Source organism: Buteo buteo, chromosome 5, assembly GCF_964188355.1.
Source record: "Buteo buteo chromosome 5, bButBut1.hap1.1, whole genome shotgun sequence".
In the NCBI taxonomy this organism is placed as follows: Eukaryota; Metazoa; Chordata; class Aves; order Accipitriformes; family Accipitridae; genus Buteo; species Buteo buteo.
In genome coordinates, this window is record NC_134175.1 from 26,039,506 (window position 1) to 26,055,400 (window position 15,895).

Genomic DNA, 15,895 nt, shown 5'->3' on the forward strand with positions numbered 1-15,895 from the left:
CAGAAGAGCTGTCTTTGTACAATACATGTGAATTCACATTTAAAGAAGATACTCTCAGCCATCTGCAAATGTTGTAACACTGAACTGTGGTTTAAGCTAGGAATGAAAGTTTCAGTTATCTATTTAAGTTTAAAAAATAGTTAAGTAGTTTTATCTAATTTTAGTACCACTTTGCAAGAGTAATGCAGTAATATTCTTTAAGCAAGTTACATTATTTTTCAGAAAGCACACCTCAGGAAGAGCACAACTAAGTAATGTTCTTGTTAGTAGTGGCATACATTTAGTCATGTCCAAAAGAATGAGGGAAAAAGGTCTACATTTCATGTACCAGTACATTTAGTTTGCTTGCAGAACAGAACTAAATAAATATCAGACTACTTCTAGAGCTGGTAAGAACACGGCCACGTATGATGTAGTATTTTTCAAAATTAATTCACATCACCATAGCAAATGAAAAGAACTCTACGGCATTTAAAGCTCGTGTCAAAATTTTTTCTGTTTGCTTATTTCAGTAACTATTATCTGAAGTGCTTTGAATTTCTTCTGTCACTCACATTCCTTTCACAACCACACACCCCAAACAAAAAAACCCAACAGAGCAACCATCCTTTTTGTTGCAAAAATATCCTTGTACCTCCATATGAAGCAAGCTCCATTATCTCACCATTTAATTGATACTTCTTGAGAAAAACTGAAATACCTTTCTAATTACAGCTTCTTTGATTTGAATGACATGGCCTCTGAGAGTATTTATTCCTTCAAGTGTAACCACAGTAGCTGGAAAAAGATTTGGTCTTGCATTTTTTCAAAGCAGGAAAAGGGAACTTGAAGTCCTACTGAAATGCAGTAATATTCATGAATTCAGCATTCTTATGCAATTATGAAGTCCCTGCCTTTTTAACTATATATGCTATAAAAATGTTCAGTTTCAAAATGTTTCCTCTATTCAACATCATATGGATTCATACAATTCATATCTCTCATAGGAGACTAGCTTCAGTTTCCTAGGTCCCTTCAGTGTACTTTGTTTGTGTGCTATATATATTTCTTTAAAAGAAATAATGAGGCTTTCCATGTAGAAAAATAAATCAATCAAGACAAGTACTCCAAGCAAATGCAAAAAAAATCCCTTAGTTTAGTTTGGATTGTGTAGTTTAATCAAAACGGTGATGCTAACACTAGCTGACATCATTTCTTGTTTATCTTAAACATCTGGTTTGTGCTTCAGTTTATGTACACTGCTGGGACTATTATATCATATTGTCTCCATACGATAATAATGACTCTAAGCTAGTTTTGACCTTTAGGAGCCAATACAATAAATACTTTATTAATAATGGCTTTGTTTATAAAGTGCATCGCAAGAACTTCACTGTACCTCTGCTGTCTCAAAACATGAGATAAATACCAGCTTAAAAGTTCCCTCCCAGCTTCCTTCCATGTAGACCATTGATAGATTAAGAGTTCATCTACACAGTTGCTGTAAATTAATTCAGAAAGGCTCTAGAGCACCTTCCATCAGATTGCTTCAGCCTGGTAAGAATTCAGCTATACAAATAGTGTGTAGTGCAGACCACCATCTCAATACTTGCCCAGTTTCTCCCACAGGGTTTTTAGCCTGTGCTAAGCTCTATACTGCTTAGATACTGGTATCTAAGGTTGCAAAGTTAAAACACTTGTTAGATGGCACGGCTGGCAAGAGTGGCTTTGGGACAGACATATGCTGAGATCACTTAAGGTCTGCATTTCTTAGTATTTTATTTTCAGTTGTTAAAAAGGTCTCACCATGAAGTAGAGAAATTATATTATCTTAGAAGTGGCATTCAAAAGAACAGGGCAAGGCATGTATCTTTAATCCTCCTGTGAAGTGAATAATCAAAAATGACTATGCCAACATACTAAAAAATGGAAGTGGAAAAAACAGTACTGCTTTGTTGCCAGACAGCCTGCAAAGATGAAAAAGCCATAGCTGGCACACCCCTCTGCCTGTTGTAAGGTCTCTCTTTCACCTCTTAAGTTTGTGTTTTCTCCCTCTCTTCAGGAATGCTGAGAAGACCTATCACGACTAACCCTGCTCCTTACAGACACAACAGTCCCTCTGTTCTTAGGGTCTTCCATCAATTATGCATGCTTGAGCATCCTCTCCTTTCAAGGTACAGGCCAAAAAAAACTTGGTTTAGTATAACTGCAAAGCTAATAAATTCTGTATTCTGCTAGGTACATTAAAAAAAGCCTCTTACTACAACTGCTTATTTATGTTGTATCAAGTATGCCAGTATAATTGAACTATTTTTTTTGTGATTTACAGCTCAAGTGACTAATCACCATAATCATTATCTTCTTTTGGGGAACACAGACTGAATTGTGGTTATGTAACTTATTTAAGGTCTATTCGGCATCTTCTGTGATTACCTATTAACAACGCAATGGTAGCTTGCAGAGAATTATCCCTTTGCTAAAGCAGAAATGCACAGCAGTTGTCAGAAACTCTCAGGATATACTGAAAATCCTCTTTACTGCAAAGGTAATCCTGAAAGGTTTCCTTTTTTGCTATTACCCTTTCCTTCTTGCCTATTCCCTTTCAGCCTTCAATACACAAATAATGTGTTTAACAAATGCCACATATTTCAGGCAACTGGACTACAATTTAGTCATACAACCTCCTCCACCCCCCTGTCCCATCCATTTCCTTCTGAAGTTAAGCACACACCTCTCTTTGCAGGGTAGCTCTCAAGCAGTAATATTTGAACCTGATCAAATCCCTTAAATGCAGATTGCAGCACTTGACCTAATTCCAAGTTCAGTGGTCAATTTAAAAAAAAAAAAAAAAACCACCAAAAAAAACCCCCCAAAAACCACCACCAAACCCCACCACCGCAACAACCACAAAACACAAACACACTGTAGTGCTTGCAAGTCAACATTCAGTCTTGCTGGTAACAGGGCATTTCCTAACAAGGAACCTTCAGTACGTCCCCTGCATCTCTCTGTAGCTTTGTCAAAAAAGAAAGTCTCCCCTACTCTGGAATCAAAACCTTCACATTGCATCAGAAGCAGATGGAAAAGGACTCCTTAGATAAAAAGCTACTGTGTTCTGCCTGACACACAGGACACGCCACTCCTGGTTGATATCTCATCCTGCTTTCTAAGACAGGTCGCCCATTAAAATAACATCACCTGTGGACTTAGCAGATGACACAGCTTCCTTGCATCCCATACCAAATACCACTGGTGTCTCTAAAGTGTCTAATGCTTACCCTTGTATAACAATTGCAACTTCTTGAACTGTCCATTAATCAGAAGGAAAAAACATACAAGATAAAGACTGATTCATGAAGAATCAATGTTCTGGTGCAAAATCAAATACCCATCCCACACCAAAGCAGATACATGACACATGGTGTAGCAAAGGACTAAAGCTTGTCTAATAGGGACTATGAGATCAAAAGCAACTTATTTTGCAACAAAGCCAGTACTGTTTTAAGCTGTTTGCCATAAGGGAAGCTGAACACTCTGTACTTGGACTGCAGCTTTGGCACGGCTACCAGCAACATACTGGAAGTTACCTGAGACTAACTGCAAGATCTGCAATAGAGACAGAACACAAGATTTCAGAGATCTGAAGGCCACTACTGCATTGAATGCAACAGAGCAGGAAAACTTTCTTACCTGGATTCTGGTTATAAAATGGTCCTCCATTCATCTGGTTCTGAAGGCTTGTCTGTGATGTGATCGAAGGAGGACGCCGATATGGCAAAGATCCCCCTATTGTTGGGGGTGTATGTCGAGATGCAGGCCTGTTCATGCTGTAGAACTGAACTGGGTGACCTAGGTTAGAAAGAGAAATGTATTAGCAGAGAGAAGAACGATGCCTGCCTTTTTTATATTTGCACTCAATATTCAAAGGCTTGGAAAGGTTTCTGGTTTTTTAAGACAGTCTGTATCCTCGGAGCAGTCAGCCAGTTCAGCTGCCAGACTGGCAGGACACTGGATGTCTCAATAGCAACACAAAAAACAACTCTCCCAACTGCCTGTACTCAGCACTGCTCACAAAAGCCAGTATGAAAATACAAAGGGGTCTAAGCTACAAAGTTTCAAAATGAGAGAAAATAATTCCCAGTTATCCATTTTATATAATGTATTATAATAACTTCTTACAAATTCAGTTATTCATAAAACTGCAAAAAAACCCCACTTCACAGTTCAGCAATTAAACAATATACACGTACAAACTAACTATATGCCATTTCCAAGATACAAAGCTGTTACCTTCTACAACTGAAAAACACAATACTAACTCTCTTAGTGCCATTCAGGAAATATGCAGAGAATCATCTGGTGAAAAAAGAATGTTAGAAACTGCTTGAAGGATGGAATACATGAAATCACACTCAAAGACCCTCTTTCAGGGAGCTATCAATTGAAACAACTCCTTAAAAATTTGGTCTCCATTTTAATCACTTCCTGTATTTAAGTAATCGATCCTGAATCTAAGCAAGCAATAAATGAAGCAAGACCATTAAGCTATCTTCTGTGCTCACATAAAGTGCTCTGGCTTATATACTGTATATAACAGTAAACAGGATTTATTATACCCATATGGTTTATTACCTTCCCTAACTATTCTGCCTCCACCATTTGTGCTAGAGGTAGATTTCAGAGTTTGCAAGAAAACAAGGGATGGTCATTGTGGTTGAGGAGACATGCATGCAGGGAAGTAAACAGGGAAACAGAACAAATGAATGTGCAATTTTTAAAAAACCTGCATTGTTCTCCACTATGTTTTGATTGCTTTGCAAAACTTCACATTAAGTCAATAAATAAAATGCAAGTTGCTTGCTCTGTTACTTGCTTCTAAGAGCAAATGCATGAACTACAGAGTCACATTCCTCCTGCTTTGTACAGATATGTACATCTCAAAAAATGCAATTTTTACAGGTGAGGAAGAAGAACAGTTAAGGAGCAATCCACCTAGTATATAGGCTTTTTCACATTTTTCCTAATGCATCTTTCCAATGCGTCTGTCTCCCTGTTACTTAATGCACTGGTAGAAATTGGTGGTGATTGGAGAGAAGGGAGGAGAGAAGAAACGGATAAGAGATCCTTAAGGACCAAAACCTACAACGTCATAAACGGTAAACTATCCAGTCTCTTCAAGTACTTTATTTCAGAGGAGCTATGCAAGGAACTTACTAATAGCACAGGAAACAAAAGATCTTAAAAATAGTAAGTAACCTGAAATTTCTCTTATGCAATTGTGAATGTGATTTTATACCCATTAAAATACTAATCTCTGCTTGATTTTGACTTGTCAAAAATACAGAAGCAATATGGCTCAAGAACTGGGATACTGACAGTGCATCAAAAATGGAAAACCGATTGAGGCCCCATATGACACAGCTCATCTTCTGAACATGAAAGTAGTTTATACATCAGGATCATCTTCTGATACCAAAATTCATCACAGTTTGAAAGCTTCTAGTCATAGTCATAGATTCTAGTGTAAGTATGCTCTAATTTTATGAGAGCCACAGCACCTTAAACTAAATATGATTTCAAGAATGTTTCTGACACCTGGTGAAATTCTTACTAAGACCAACACTAATAAACACACAAACCAATTCACGCCGTTGTGATCAGCCTCCACTATAATGAAAAGTAACAAAGCACACAGGTAGCCATACATGAATTTGGCTCTCTAAAGGAGATCTTTACAATGCAGGTGTAACTCCTCATCATAAGCTGATACAGAACAGTGTTATGGTTAGTAAGCACTATATGCTGCAGCTTTAGCATATGAGAAAATGAAAAATGTAGGATGATTTCATAAGCATTAAAAAAAGCAAGTTGCAATATACACCATAATTACCACCTATTAAAACAAAATGCTTTAGTACTATTCTGCGTAATAAAAAGTTGTATTTTACCTGACATTGAACACAAAAAAAATGTCTTTTTTTTATCAGTTCATTGAAAGGACACTAGTCATTTGAAAGCATTGAAGAGACCAGTCATATAAATTATACTTTGCTAGATGCACTTTTTTTTTACTCCATTACTGAAAGAGAATAATCAGACATAGAAGTATCAGTGCTGGTTCCCCCCAAATGTAATTATTCTAGGAGATTCTCAGTATGCAAACTGCAGTAAAATGATACTGTAATAAATAATTACATAAATGTAAGAATAAGAAAGTGATAAAACTAAATGATTGTCGTTTATAAAACTAGCACACCTTGAATTGTCTACTATAACCATTACCTTATAGTTGGATATTAGCAGCTATTTCCTAGTTATATTAAAAAAAAAAATAAAATCACTGCTTCTGAAGTAACTTTGAAAAGCCTTGGATCATGATGACATCTGGGTTCACCTGCCTACCAGCTGGAGCAGACACTCACCTGTAGAGGGTGTGGAAGAAACAGCAGGGGGAGTTGGAGAGGTGAAGCCATCAGCAAGGGGCTGAGCTCCTGCAGCAGCAGCAGCAGCATCTGGGGCAGCGGAGGAAGGGGCAGGAGCAGGAGGAGTGGGGGCAGGAGCAGAGGTAGCAGGAAGGGGAGAAGTGCCAGCCGAGCCAGCAGGGGCTAAGTGAAGAGAGGAGGAAGAGGTGGAGTTAATAAGGAGGTATGTTAGCAAGGATTAGAGAAAGCCTTTGACTATTCAGTGTTAGCTATTTATTAGATGCATAGTATTTTAGAATGCACGAGGAGATGAGAGAAAAATGGAGCTGTTAAAGAAAGGTTCATTCCTATGTACACAGCAAATGAGGGTCAAGCAAATCCACTTCTTTCCAGGTCTGAAGGGAACAACCCAGAACTTCTCACTGAAAGCCATAACTTTTGAAAGATACGTTTGCACTTTGTTATGTACGCTTCAATCTGTAGCGCAGCTGCCCTTTGCTTTTATACGAATTAGAAAATACAGAGAAGAGGAAAGCCAAAAATTTCCACTTCTTTGGTTCAGAAGCATCATGTATTTCAGATCACACTGCAAGCCAACTATACACTCTTCTTCACTGAAAGGGCTAAGCAAAGGAAAAAGGAATACTAGTATCACTTCCTGTATCTGGAAAGACTGGGGCGATTACATTGAACAAGTGTCTTTGTGACAACTCAGGCTTGCATTAATGTACTAAAGATTTACCCTGTACCTGCCTCTCATTTCATCTAATTTTCTAAAAACATGCTTCTATGTATCTGCATGAACAGCCAATGAAAAAACATTTATTTGCTTAAAAGGACAACAGAGAAGTTCCCCCCAGCCCACTTAAAAAGGTGTTGTGTCCTACCTAGTCACATGCAGACAGCCAGGCAAAAAAGTCTGATAAACAAATTAATATATAAAAGAAGCATTAGAGCACATCGGACACTCCCAGAAAAGTTACTACTTGATTCAAACTCATTCTATCAATAGCAAGCAATTTTCAAGGCTTGCATGTTTCTGGATAATGATCTTTGAGACTTCTCTTGGGGTTTAGGAGACTTGCAAATGCTAAAGGTTAATGCTGAATCAGAAAGAGGAACAGCAAGTTTCCATTCACCTGGATAGACACTGGGAGGAGATGGTGTGGGAACAGCAATAGGAACACCCACACTTCCACTTCCACTGTTCTCTCGACTGCTGCTCCGACTACTTGGGTGGCTTCCTCCACTACTCCCACTGCTGCTGTAAGAAACCAAAATAACCCAGGGTATGAATATGCTGCTGTGCATGCTGAAACATAAGGTCCCTCATATATCACCTTACTAATTCAAAGGAACAAAAGGGAACAAGAGAAACGAAACAATGATATAAACCTATATAGTCTTCCTAAAACTCTTTCACTTTGACTACAACACAACAGCTTTTTCAATTAGTCTTAGTGAACTTGCTCAAAAATGAAACACTTCTGGAACCTTGTTCCAAAGCATGTCATTCCAATATTGTTAAACTCCTACTGAACAAATACAGACCTTTTTCCTATAACTTATAAAACATGTAGACTGTTTAGACTCTGATTTATATGCTTTCATATGAGACTACTGAAATCTGGAAATTGTAAGACAGTAAAGCAAAAGTCAGGTTTTCTTATATTTTAAGTCCACCTGTTTAGCCACCCTCAAGTACTTATGATGTTTAAAAAGTAAATATTTCAAGGGAAGTATTTAGACCTGTCACATCACAAAACTCTTATTATCCTAGAGAAAAGGCTAGCCTTCTGCAGAACCTTTGGTAACACAGTTCAACTTTATTCTGTGTTTGAAGTTATCAGTATCCTCAAAATACAATGCTCTTTTTCAGCTGCTCAATCTATAAACATCAAAGACTGTTCAAACAAAAATGTGAACTATAAGCATACTATGTGGTCCTTCAACATGTAGAAGGCAAGTTGCGTACAAAGTCTTTTCCCAGTTTTGTATGCATTTTGTAAAATAATATCACGATCTACCTACTTGAAAGACTTCAAAATTTTAGTAACTCATTAAGTACTGTAACAAAGTGATAGCACTAAAATTAAGATGACTAGGGGATTAAGTGAACAATCTTAACACAATTCACAGTTTTGTGAATTCTGGTTTTATGAGAGCACATTCTCGTCATGCCAAATGATGTTCCCAGTCCATATCATGAATTAGCAAGCTTCACTGCAGAGGTGCAGATGGATTTGATATTTATCATAGCATTTATTGTCCATATGCTTATACAATACTAACCACACTTTGTACAGGACTACACTGAATACCTGTATGTGCGATTCCTCTGATTCACAGAAGCTGTTCTAACAGGGCTCTGTTGTGAGGGAGCCATATTGCGTGTTGGACTAGGCACGTAGTCATTTGGTACAACCGGAGGACGTACTGGCTCCAACGTACGATAGGGAGAGTGACGCCTACACAAGGACAAGCATATTTCACAAGCAAATTAAGATAATACAGACAAAACCAAAGATTTTTCATTCTTTAAAAGATAGCTACATACTAATCAGTAATGGGAACTAGAAAAAATGTTTTTCTATAAGTTTGAAGTATCTGCTTTGTAGGATGAGAAAAAACAATTAAGGATGTTCTTCATGTACTTCAATCTTCCTATTAATAAACTCTGCGTTGCACATCCCATTGTTATTTTAAAGGTAATCCATATTCTGTTTTAAAATAAAGCACTGCAGTCTGTATGTATATACATAATCACATAACCAACAAACAGCATTCATCCCAGTTCTAACACATTTTCCTAAGGTCAAAGTAAAGTTCATAGACTTAACAGAAAAGTACTTTTATCACACAGAGCACAAATAATTAACGAACAGTGCCACATAGTAATTTTCCAGTTGTTCAGCACCACCTGTCAAAGCCACACAATTAACGACTTTTTACTCTAAAGCATGTAGTTAAGTGTTCTGCAATGACAAAAAGGGTCCTGTTGGGAAAGGATGATGATGCCCACCGTCTTCTCGCAGAAATGTGCTAACTGATATATAAGACATGACCAATATAAGAGAATGCAGATGTAATACCTCTTGACCTTTGTGAATGGTTAAAACAAACCCAAAAAACCCGCAAACCAAAAAACCCCACACTATAGAGAAAGATCTTCCCTTTTTTCCCTTCTGTTCACCAAAGCTGTTTACACATTCGGTAACTGCACTTACCCGATAGTTCCTTTTCCTGACATCGGTGGACTTGGTGGCTTCTGGGTGGGTGGTGTTGTACGAGGCAGCCCACCCATCTTCATATTCTGTGTGCTGACCTGCATGAAAAAGTGGGGGAAAAAAACAGCCTTCACTAAGCTCAGCTTCTAGGGGGAAAGACACTGAGATGCCTTTAGCAATTAACTCTAAGTAAGGGAAGGTTTAAACAAACAAAAAAATTGAGAGGCCATGCAATTTATATGCAATTTCCACTCTGCTAGAAGTCAAGAGTTGCGCTCAAAGGACTCTTTATTACATAGGGTTTTTAAAACTTGTATATACAAAAAGTGAATTTGCCTTTAGACTATCCCATAAACATTAAATCACTGACAATACAGACACTGTATCTAACTTGGTTAAACCTCCCAGTCACCTTTTGAGATAAAGGCAGTTATTTCAGGTTGCACTACTGAATGGTAAATTTGCAAAAATATTTTTGAATACTCTTTAAAAATACTAAGGTTTATCTAATAGGCCACAATTTAATGTAATTCATCTAAATATGGAGAAGTCAAAGTAATCTCCAAATATGATCCATTAATGTTTCAATGTTTTCACAGTACAGTATCAAAACTTTTAAAGATGATATGTATTGTAAATATTATTTATGTATATGTAAACATAGAGGGAAAGCTATATGGAGAAAAATACAAAGATGTACTTTTTTCCCCCACCAAATCTGTAGCAATTTAATCTCTAAGAACTGATAAATAAATGGACGAGGAGAAAAATATTTAGCAGTCATGTGACGTAACTGCAGTTGTCCCCTCCCTCACTTTCAGGTTAAAATACTAATTAAGTAACTTTTATATAAAAGAATTTACTCTAACTTTTTTAAAAAACTCATCTGCATTCCTGACGGACTGATCAATCTAGGACTCATAAACCATTGTTACCAATGTAGGCATTTTGCTTATCTATATACTACCAGCCAAGCATAATTCCCTCAATGCATGCACTCTTACAGGAATCAGTACATGGTCTTCTTACAAGTCTCTGTTAAACAGCTTTGATTTATGAATGCTCAAACTATTGCTTAGACACAGAGATATTCAACAAACCTAAATAAGTATGCTTACATCCCTTTTTCTGTTGTTACTGTCATGCTCTATTTCACAGTATTTCTTATTTCCAAAATGTAACTTTTGCCTACTACCCCCACCTCCCATATAAAAAAGGCACAGTGATCAAGGCATTAAGAGTATTTGCAAACGTCATTAAAGGCAAATTACTCCTTTAAAATTTGACTATAACAAGTCGCTTAAAACCCTGGCAATGTTTAGATTTGTGAATTGATAAATATTGAGAACAGTGTAATATATTCAGTATTCTAATCCACTGAAACTTGATTCCTTGGCTCTAAATAATCCCAGTGCTATCACGTTTTCAATCTGCTGGGAGGAAAAGAAAACCAAAAGTTGGAAGGTGGTTTTTTTTGTCAGACTCAGAAACAGATGTTTGGATTTAGTTGTGCAAGAGTACTTTGTAATGTCAATTTAAGACAAAATTCTTTTGCACAGCATTATGAAGTCCTTTAAGCCAACTCTAAGCAACAAGAAATCTAAAGTTAATTCAAGTGAGGGATGAGGTGAGCACTAAACTACAACTACTTGAAGGGAAGAGGGAAAGTGTAAAATGAAGTATATTTTATTCTATACACGGAACATTAAGAAATAGCACAAATCTGAAATTTTTTTTTAAAGTTGCAGCACCCCCTGTTTTTCCTCTTTCATTAAAGACACCTGTTTCACCCTCCTACCTATTTGAGTTGTCCAAAAAAGACACAAACACACACACACACCCCCCCTTAATTATACACTCACTGCATTGTCACTTGCTGTATTTTCAAACAGCCCACTAAGCCTAGTGGGGCAGGGGGTTTAGATGTCTTTAGATGACAGCAAACTTAGACCAATCTGCGTGTCCCTGAATACTCCATTTAGGTGTTTTAATTAGCTACACTATTGTTTCTGACCAGATGAGGTAACCACTAGCTATCACTTTACAGTTTATATAAAATTCCATAAAGAATCTTATTATTTGTATACAATCACTGCAGGAACAAAAATGAAGTTTTAGGCTTCTACTCGGCTACAGCTACATGAAAAGAAAGGACAGCAGAGGTGGAGGATGCAGTGACATCACGCAGTATACAGTAAGAAGTGGAAGTAATACTTGCCGGACTAATGCACAACTCCAGTGACTGTTAGTACTTCTGTTAACACTGTGAATAAACATATCCTTGACATAGGATGGGAAGAAAGCTTTAAAAAATGTGGCCAAAGAAAAAGTGATCCTTTTTTTAACCAAGAAACTTTAGTCACAAAGAAGCCACCCTCAAGAAAGACTAAACTGAAAGATGGGGAAATGCACTGACAGTAAGCTTAGTTTCAGGCTCTTTGAAATTACTTTTCAACATTGAAATCAAAATATTGAAAGAGCAAGTAATTAAAGTTTACAGGGCTGTCTTCAAATCTGACAGGATTGATGGCTTCAAGATCAGCTACTGTAAGTTAAACAACCCTATCTGAGTAACTTCCCCTTTGACTTATGGCCAAAAAAATCACAGAAGAAAAATGAAGAATATAAAATTATTCCAGCAGTTCTGATCAAAATGGACAGATATGTGGAAATATCATGCAAGACACTAAAAAAGTTTACAGACTGCCTTGAGGAAAGAAAAAAGAAAAAAAAGAAAATTTAAAACTATACAAGTTGCAACTTCAGTTGAGATACAAATACTCTAACATTTCCAAGTGTCCCCTTCTATGATGACTTCTACTAGGCAAAAAAAAAAGAAAGCCATTAATGCCCCCCTCTTGCAAAACTTTACTGTATTGCCTTTTCCATTTTGCACATATGGTTGTAAAGATAGTTTCCATACACAAATCCTCATCCACACACATCCCTGTTACAAACTTCTAAAATCCAAGGCAACCACCAGAACTCAAGGTCACATTTCCATTTGCTGTCAAGTTTCAAAAAATCCATTTACTGGTGTAAGTTGGAATTTGCCAGAAGTTGTGCTGTTTCTGACGACATTTCCCCTAGCTCTGCACAGCTGGAACTAACCAGATGCAACTAGATTAATTAGAGGGTGAAAGCAGAGGAATGCATTTGTCTGTTGGTGGATTGTTTGACTGCAGGCTGCAGGACCCCACAGATCCATGATTGGTCTGTAGTTAAAAGCTTGCAAATTCTTTTAGCAAACTGTGTGGCAAAACAGAGCCTGCAACCAGAAACACAAAGGAGTATCTCTGCCTTTGCTCACAACTGCCAAAACAGCTAACAACTATGCTAAAAAAAGAAAAAATTAAGAGAGGCAATAATGGTTTGGGCACAAAGCTCAGGGAAAAAAAACCCCAAACAGCTGACTCTTCTAAAATCAGGAAGACTACCCTGTGAACTGACAAGTAGTACACAGGGTCTACGCAGAATGCATGCAGGGATTTTTTCCATTCTCTTCTTGCCTCTTCCAACGGAAGAAAAAAAGTAGAAAATATTACCAACTGAAATTACAGGGAGGAGCACCAAATAATTCTAGGGAGATCTTGGATAAGCTTTTTTTTTTTTACTGGATACCTTGCAGAAGCTTTTTATATGTGAACTAGCAAGCACCTGCACTACAGATGAAAATGTCTTCTACCAAAGCTGTAACTCTGTCACCACTGGAGCTGGAATTTGAAGTTTTGCTGAGGAAGAAACTGCACAAACAACTTCAAATAAGCAGATCCTTGGTAAGTAACACATCCTGGAGGATAGTCTGAGATCCAGCTCCACAGCAACAACTGTAAAATGAACTGTAAAGAAATGGACCACTACAGACCATTCTATTTAAAAAGGGTACAACAGTATTTCATCCAATATTTTCTCCATTGAGCTACGGGGTCAGTTTTAGAAAGGTAACATCTGATGATTTCAAGACATGATAGGGGATTGGACTAGAGCCCTTATAAAATGATCATTTTAAGTTTAATTTTTTGAATGATTAAGACATATTTATCCAATTTCTATTTTTGGCAAATAGTTTTCCATAGATCCCAGTGATGAAATCACCTTCTTATGGTCCTACCTATGACTGTGTTTCCTTCATAGTTACATTTTTATAAACATTTAACAGATTGAGCTTCTTTAGCACTCCACTGTACAAGAAATTTGTAGTGAAAGAAACTGGTTAAAACTGAGAAATCCTGCAGTTCATTCAATTCAATTCTTGGGAAAGTTTTCATGAGCAAAAAAATTCACTGAACAAGAAGTGCAGAAATACATAGTTGGTCAGATGTAAGAGCTGGTCATCAGACGTGCAAAAACTATTTGCACGAATGCACTGTGTATTTACATGGCTGTAAGTCACTTACCTGCAACAAAGATTTCAATCCACTTTTTTACTGTTCTGAAGAACATCTCATTGTCAGTTCAATTACCAAAACAAAGTGATATTTTTTTTCCAAAAATCCTAAATACTAGATATTCCACACAAGCAAACCTCAGGAGGAGCCAAAATTGGACTCAGCCCAGAAATTTTTAAGTGGTGCTTTATGGTCACATCAGATTTTCTAGAACTTTCAGGATGTCAAAAGAATCATCTTTTCCCCAAAATCTAATAAGAAAAAGTGTCCCAACAGTAACGTTCCATGGATTATATTCAGAAGCTTCAAGCAGCTACCCAAACTTCTTGAGCAGTTTTATGCCTGACTCCAGCAAAAACAACCTAAGGCTGAATGAAAACTACCTTCCCACACTTTGCTTCATCTCATTAACGCTACAGAGAGGATGAACAGATTTTTGGCCCATCATCTGCTACCTCAAAGTAAATTCCTTTTCAGGCTGTGCTTAGCCACTCGAATACTTATTCTGCATGTCTAACTAAACCATATGTTTGTCAGTTGATTAACCAGTTGATAGGGAAGTGAAACATCTAAATTTCAACCCTGTCTTGGCAAATGACCACAAGTAGAAGCTTCAGCAAGTGAGTTTACTTGTTTTTACCACATCCACCTACGTAAAGTAATTGAAGAACCAAGTCTGGTAAATATAAAAAGGCTTAAAAAATGTCATTTTCAATTGATTTGCTGACAGGAGATGCTACAAATACTCCTCTGACTTGTAATTGGAATTTTCTTCAAAATTTGTTTAAAATGTAAATTTAAGCTACCCAGACACAAGCACAGTTACTCCTGCTACAGTCAGTCAGTTTAATATTGTAACTGTTAGCTAAGACTAAGGTTTCTTTGCAGCCATGAAAAATAAATGCAGGCTAAACACTTCATATCCAACTTCTCGTAAGTGAAGTAAAATTATTATTCACATGGAAGTAGGGTTAGTAGCTGCCTTTTAGTTTTCTTCTTTCAGGCTGATGCACAGTGACTATAGTGAGACTTAAAGAGTGACTTAGGTCTACTGAGAGGTGCTGCGCTGCCTTTTGCCTTTCCTTTTTTTTAACCCACATGTTTTGGCAATGAGAAGTTGATTGATATATTGTGATTTCCCAAATAAAATTTCTGATCAGGTTTACTCTAGTAAAAATAAAGAAATATTTTAACTGGTGTTATAATAAAAAAGTGTTATTTTCATTCCAAACCTATAAATGGAAAAAAAAAAATTTTCTCTGAAAAGCTGAAGAGACTCTTATCACCACTGCAGATGATGCACAGATATGGCAGTTCACACATAATCTATAATTATACAATTGTAAATTATTTTTCTTAGGATGGTCTTTACTTGTTTGTAACTGCAACTGCAGAGAGCAACAAACAAAACTGAGTTTGCAAATTGTTTTTTTAAGTTCGCTGAGAAAACCATCATCCAATATGAACTGCACCCAGAATAAGGCATATTCAGCATTAGAAGTATCCGTTTTGTGTGGATAGACAGAAAGAGCCAGGGAAGAGATATATTTTGCAATTCTCAAATAAAAAGCTTTTAAACACTACGTGACTTGAAATACTGTATCTCACACACTTATGTAAAAATAAATTTCAAATGACATGCAAAAAATCTCTCATTTATTAAAGATTTTCCATTGTGATCAGATGCACAACATACACTTAAATATCTTACTAAAAGTACCATCTGGCCAATTCCATAGGGACATCATTGGGATATCTACAGTAATACCTGGTTTTACAGGCAATCTCTTCAGCAATGTGCAGGATTTTCTTTTAGGTTTTTCCAGTCATGGAAAATACTTAGTCATGAAAAATATTTCACATCAACTTGGAACATTAT

General features: G+C 36.9%; 1 protein-coding gene across 11 annotated transcripts in view; it reads right to left on the minus strand.

The window, feature by feature from the left end:
• The window catches only part of ABI2 (abl interactor 2), a 72,507-nt gene that overhangs the window by 12,855 nt on the left and 43,757 nt on the right, over nucleotides 1–15,895 (minus strand). For 6 of the 11 annotated variants that reach the window (XM_075028259.1, XM_075028258.1, XM_075028255.1 and 3 more), the window contains 4 exons: nucleotides 9,629–9,726; nucleotides 8,723–8,869; nucleotides 7,541–7,665; nucleotides 3,670–3,828 (listed from right to left, as the gene is read on the minus strand). In XM_075028259.1, coding sequence (XP_074884360.1) covers nucleotides 3,670–3,828; nucleotides 7,541–7,665; nucleotides 8,723–8,869; nucleotides 9,629–9,726 — 529 coding nt within the window. The remainder of the gene's footprint in view (nucleotides 1–3,669; nucleotides 3,829–7,540; nucleotides 7,666–8,722; nucleotides 8,870–9,628; nucleotides 9,727–15,895) is intronic. The other 5 variants (XM_075028260.1, XM_075028261.1, XM_075028252.1 and 2 more) reach the window with 1 other exon arrangement.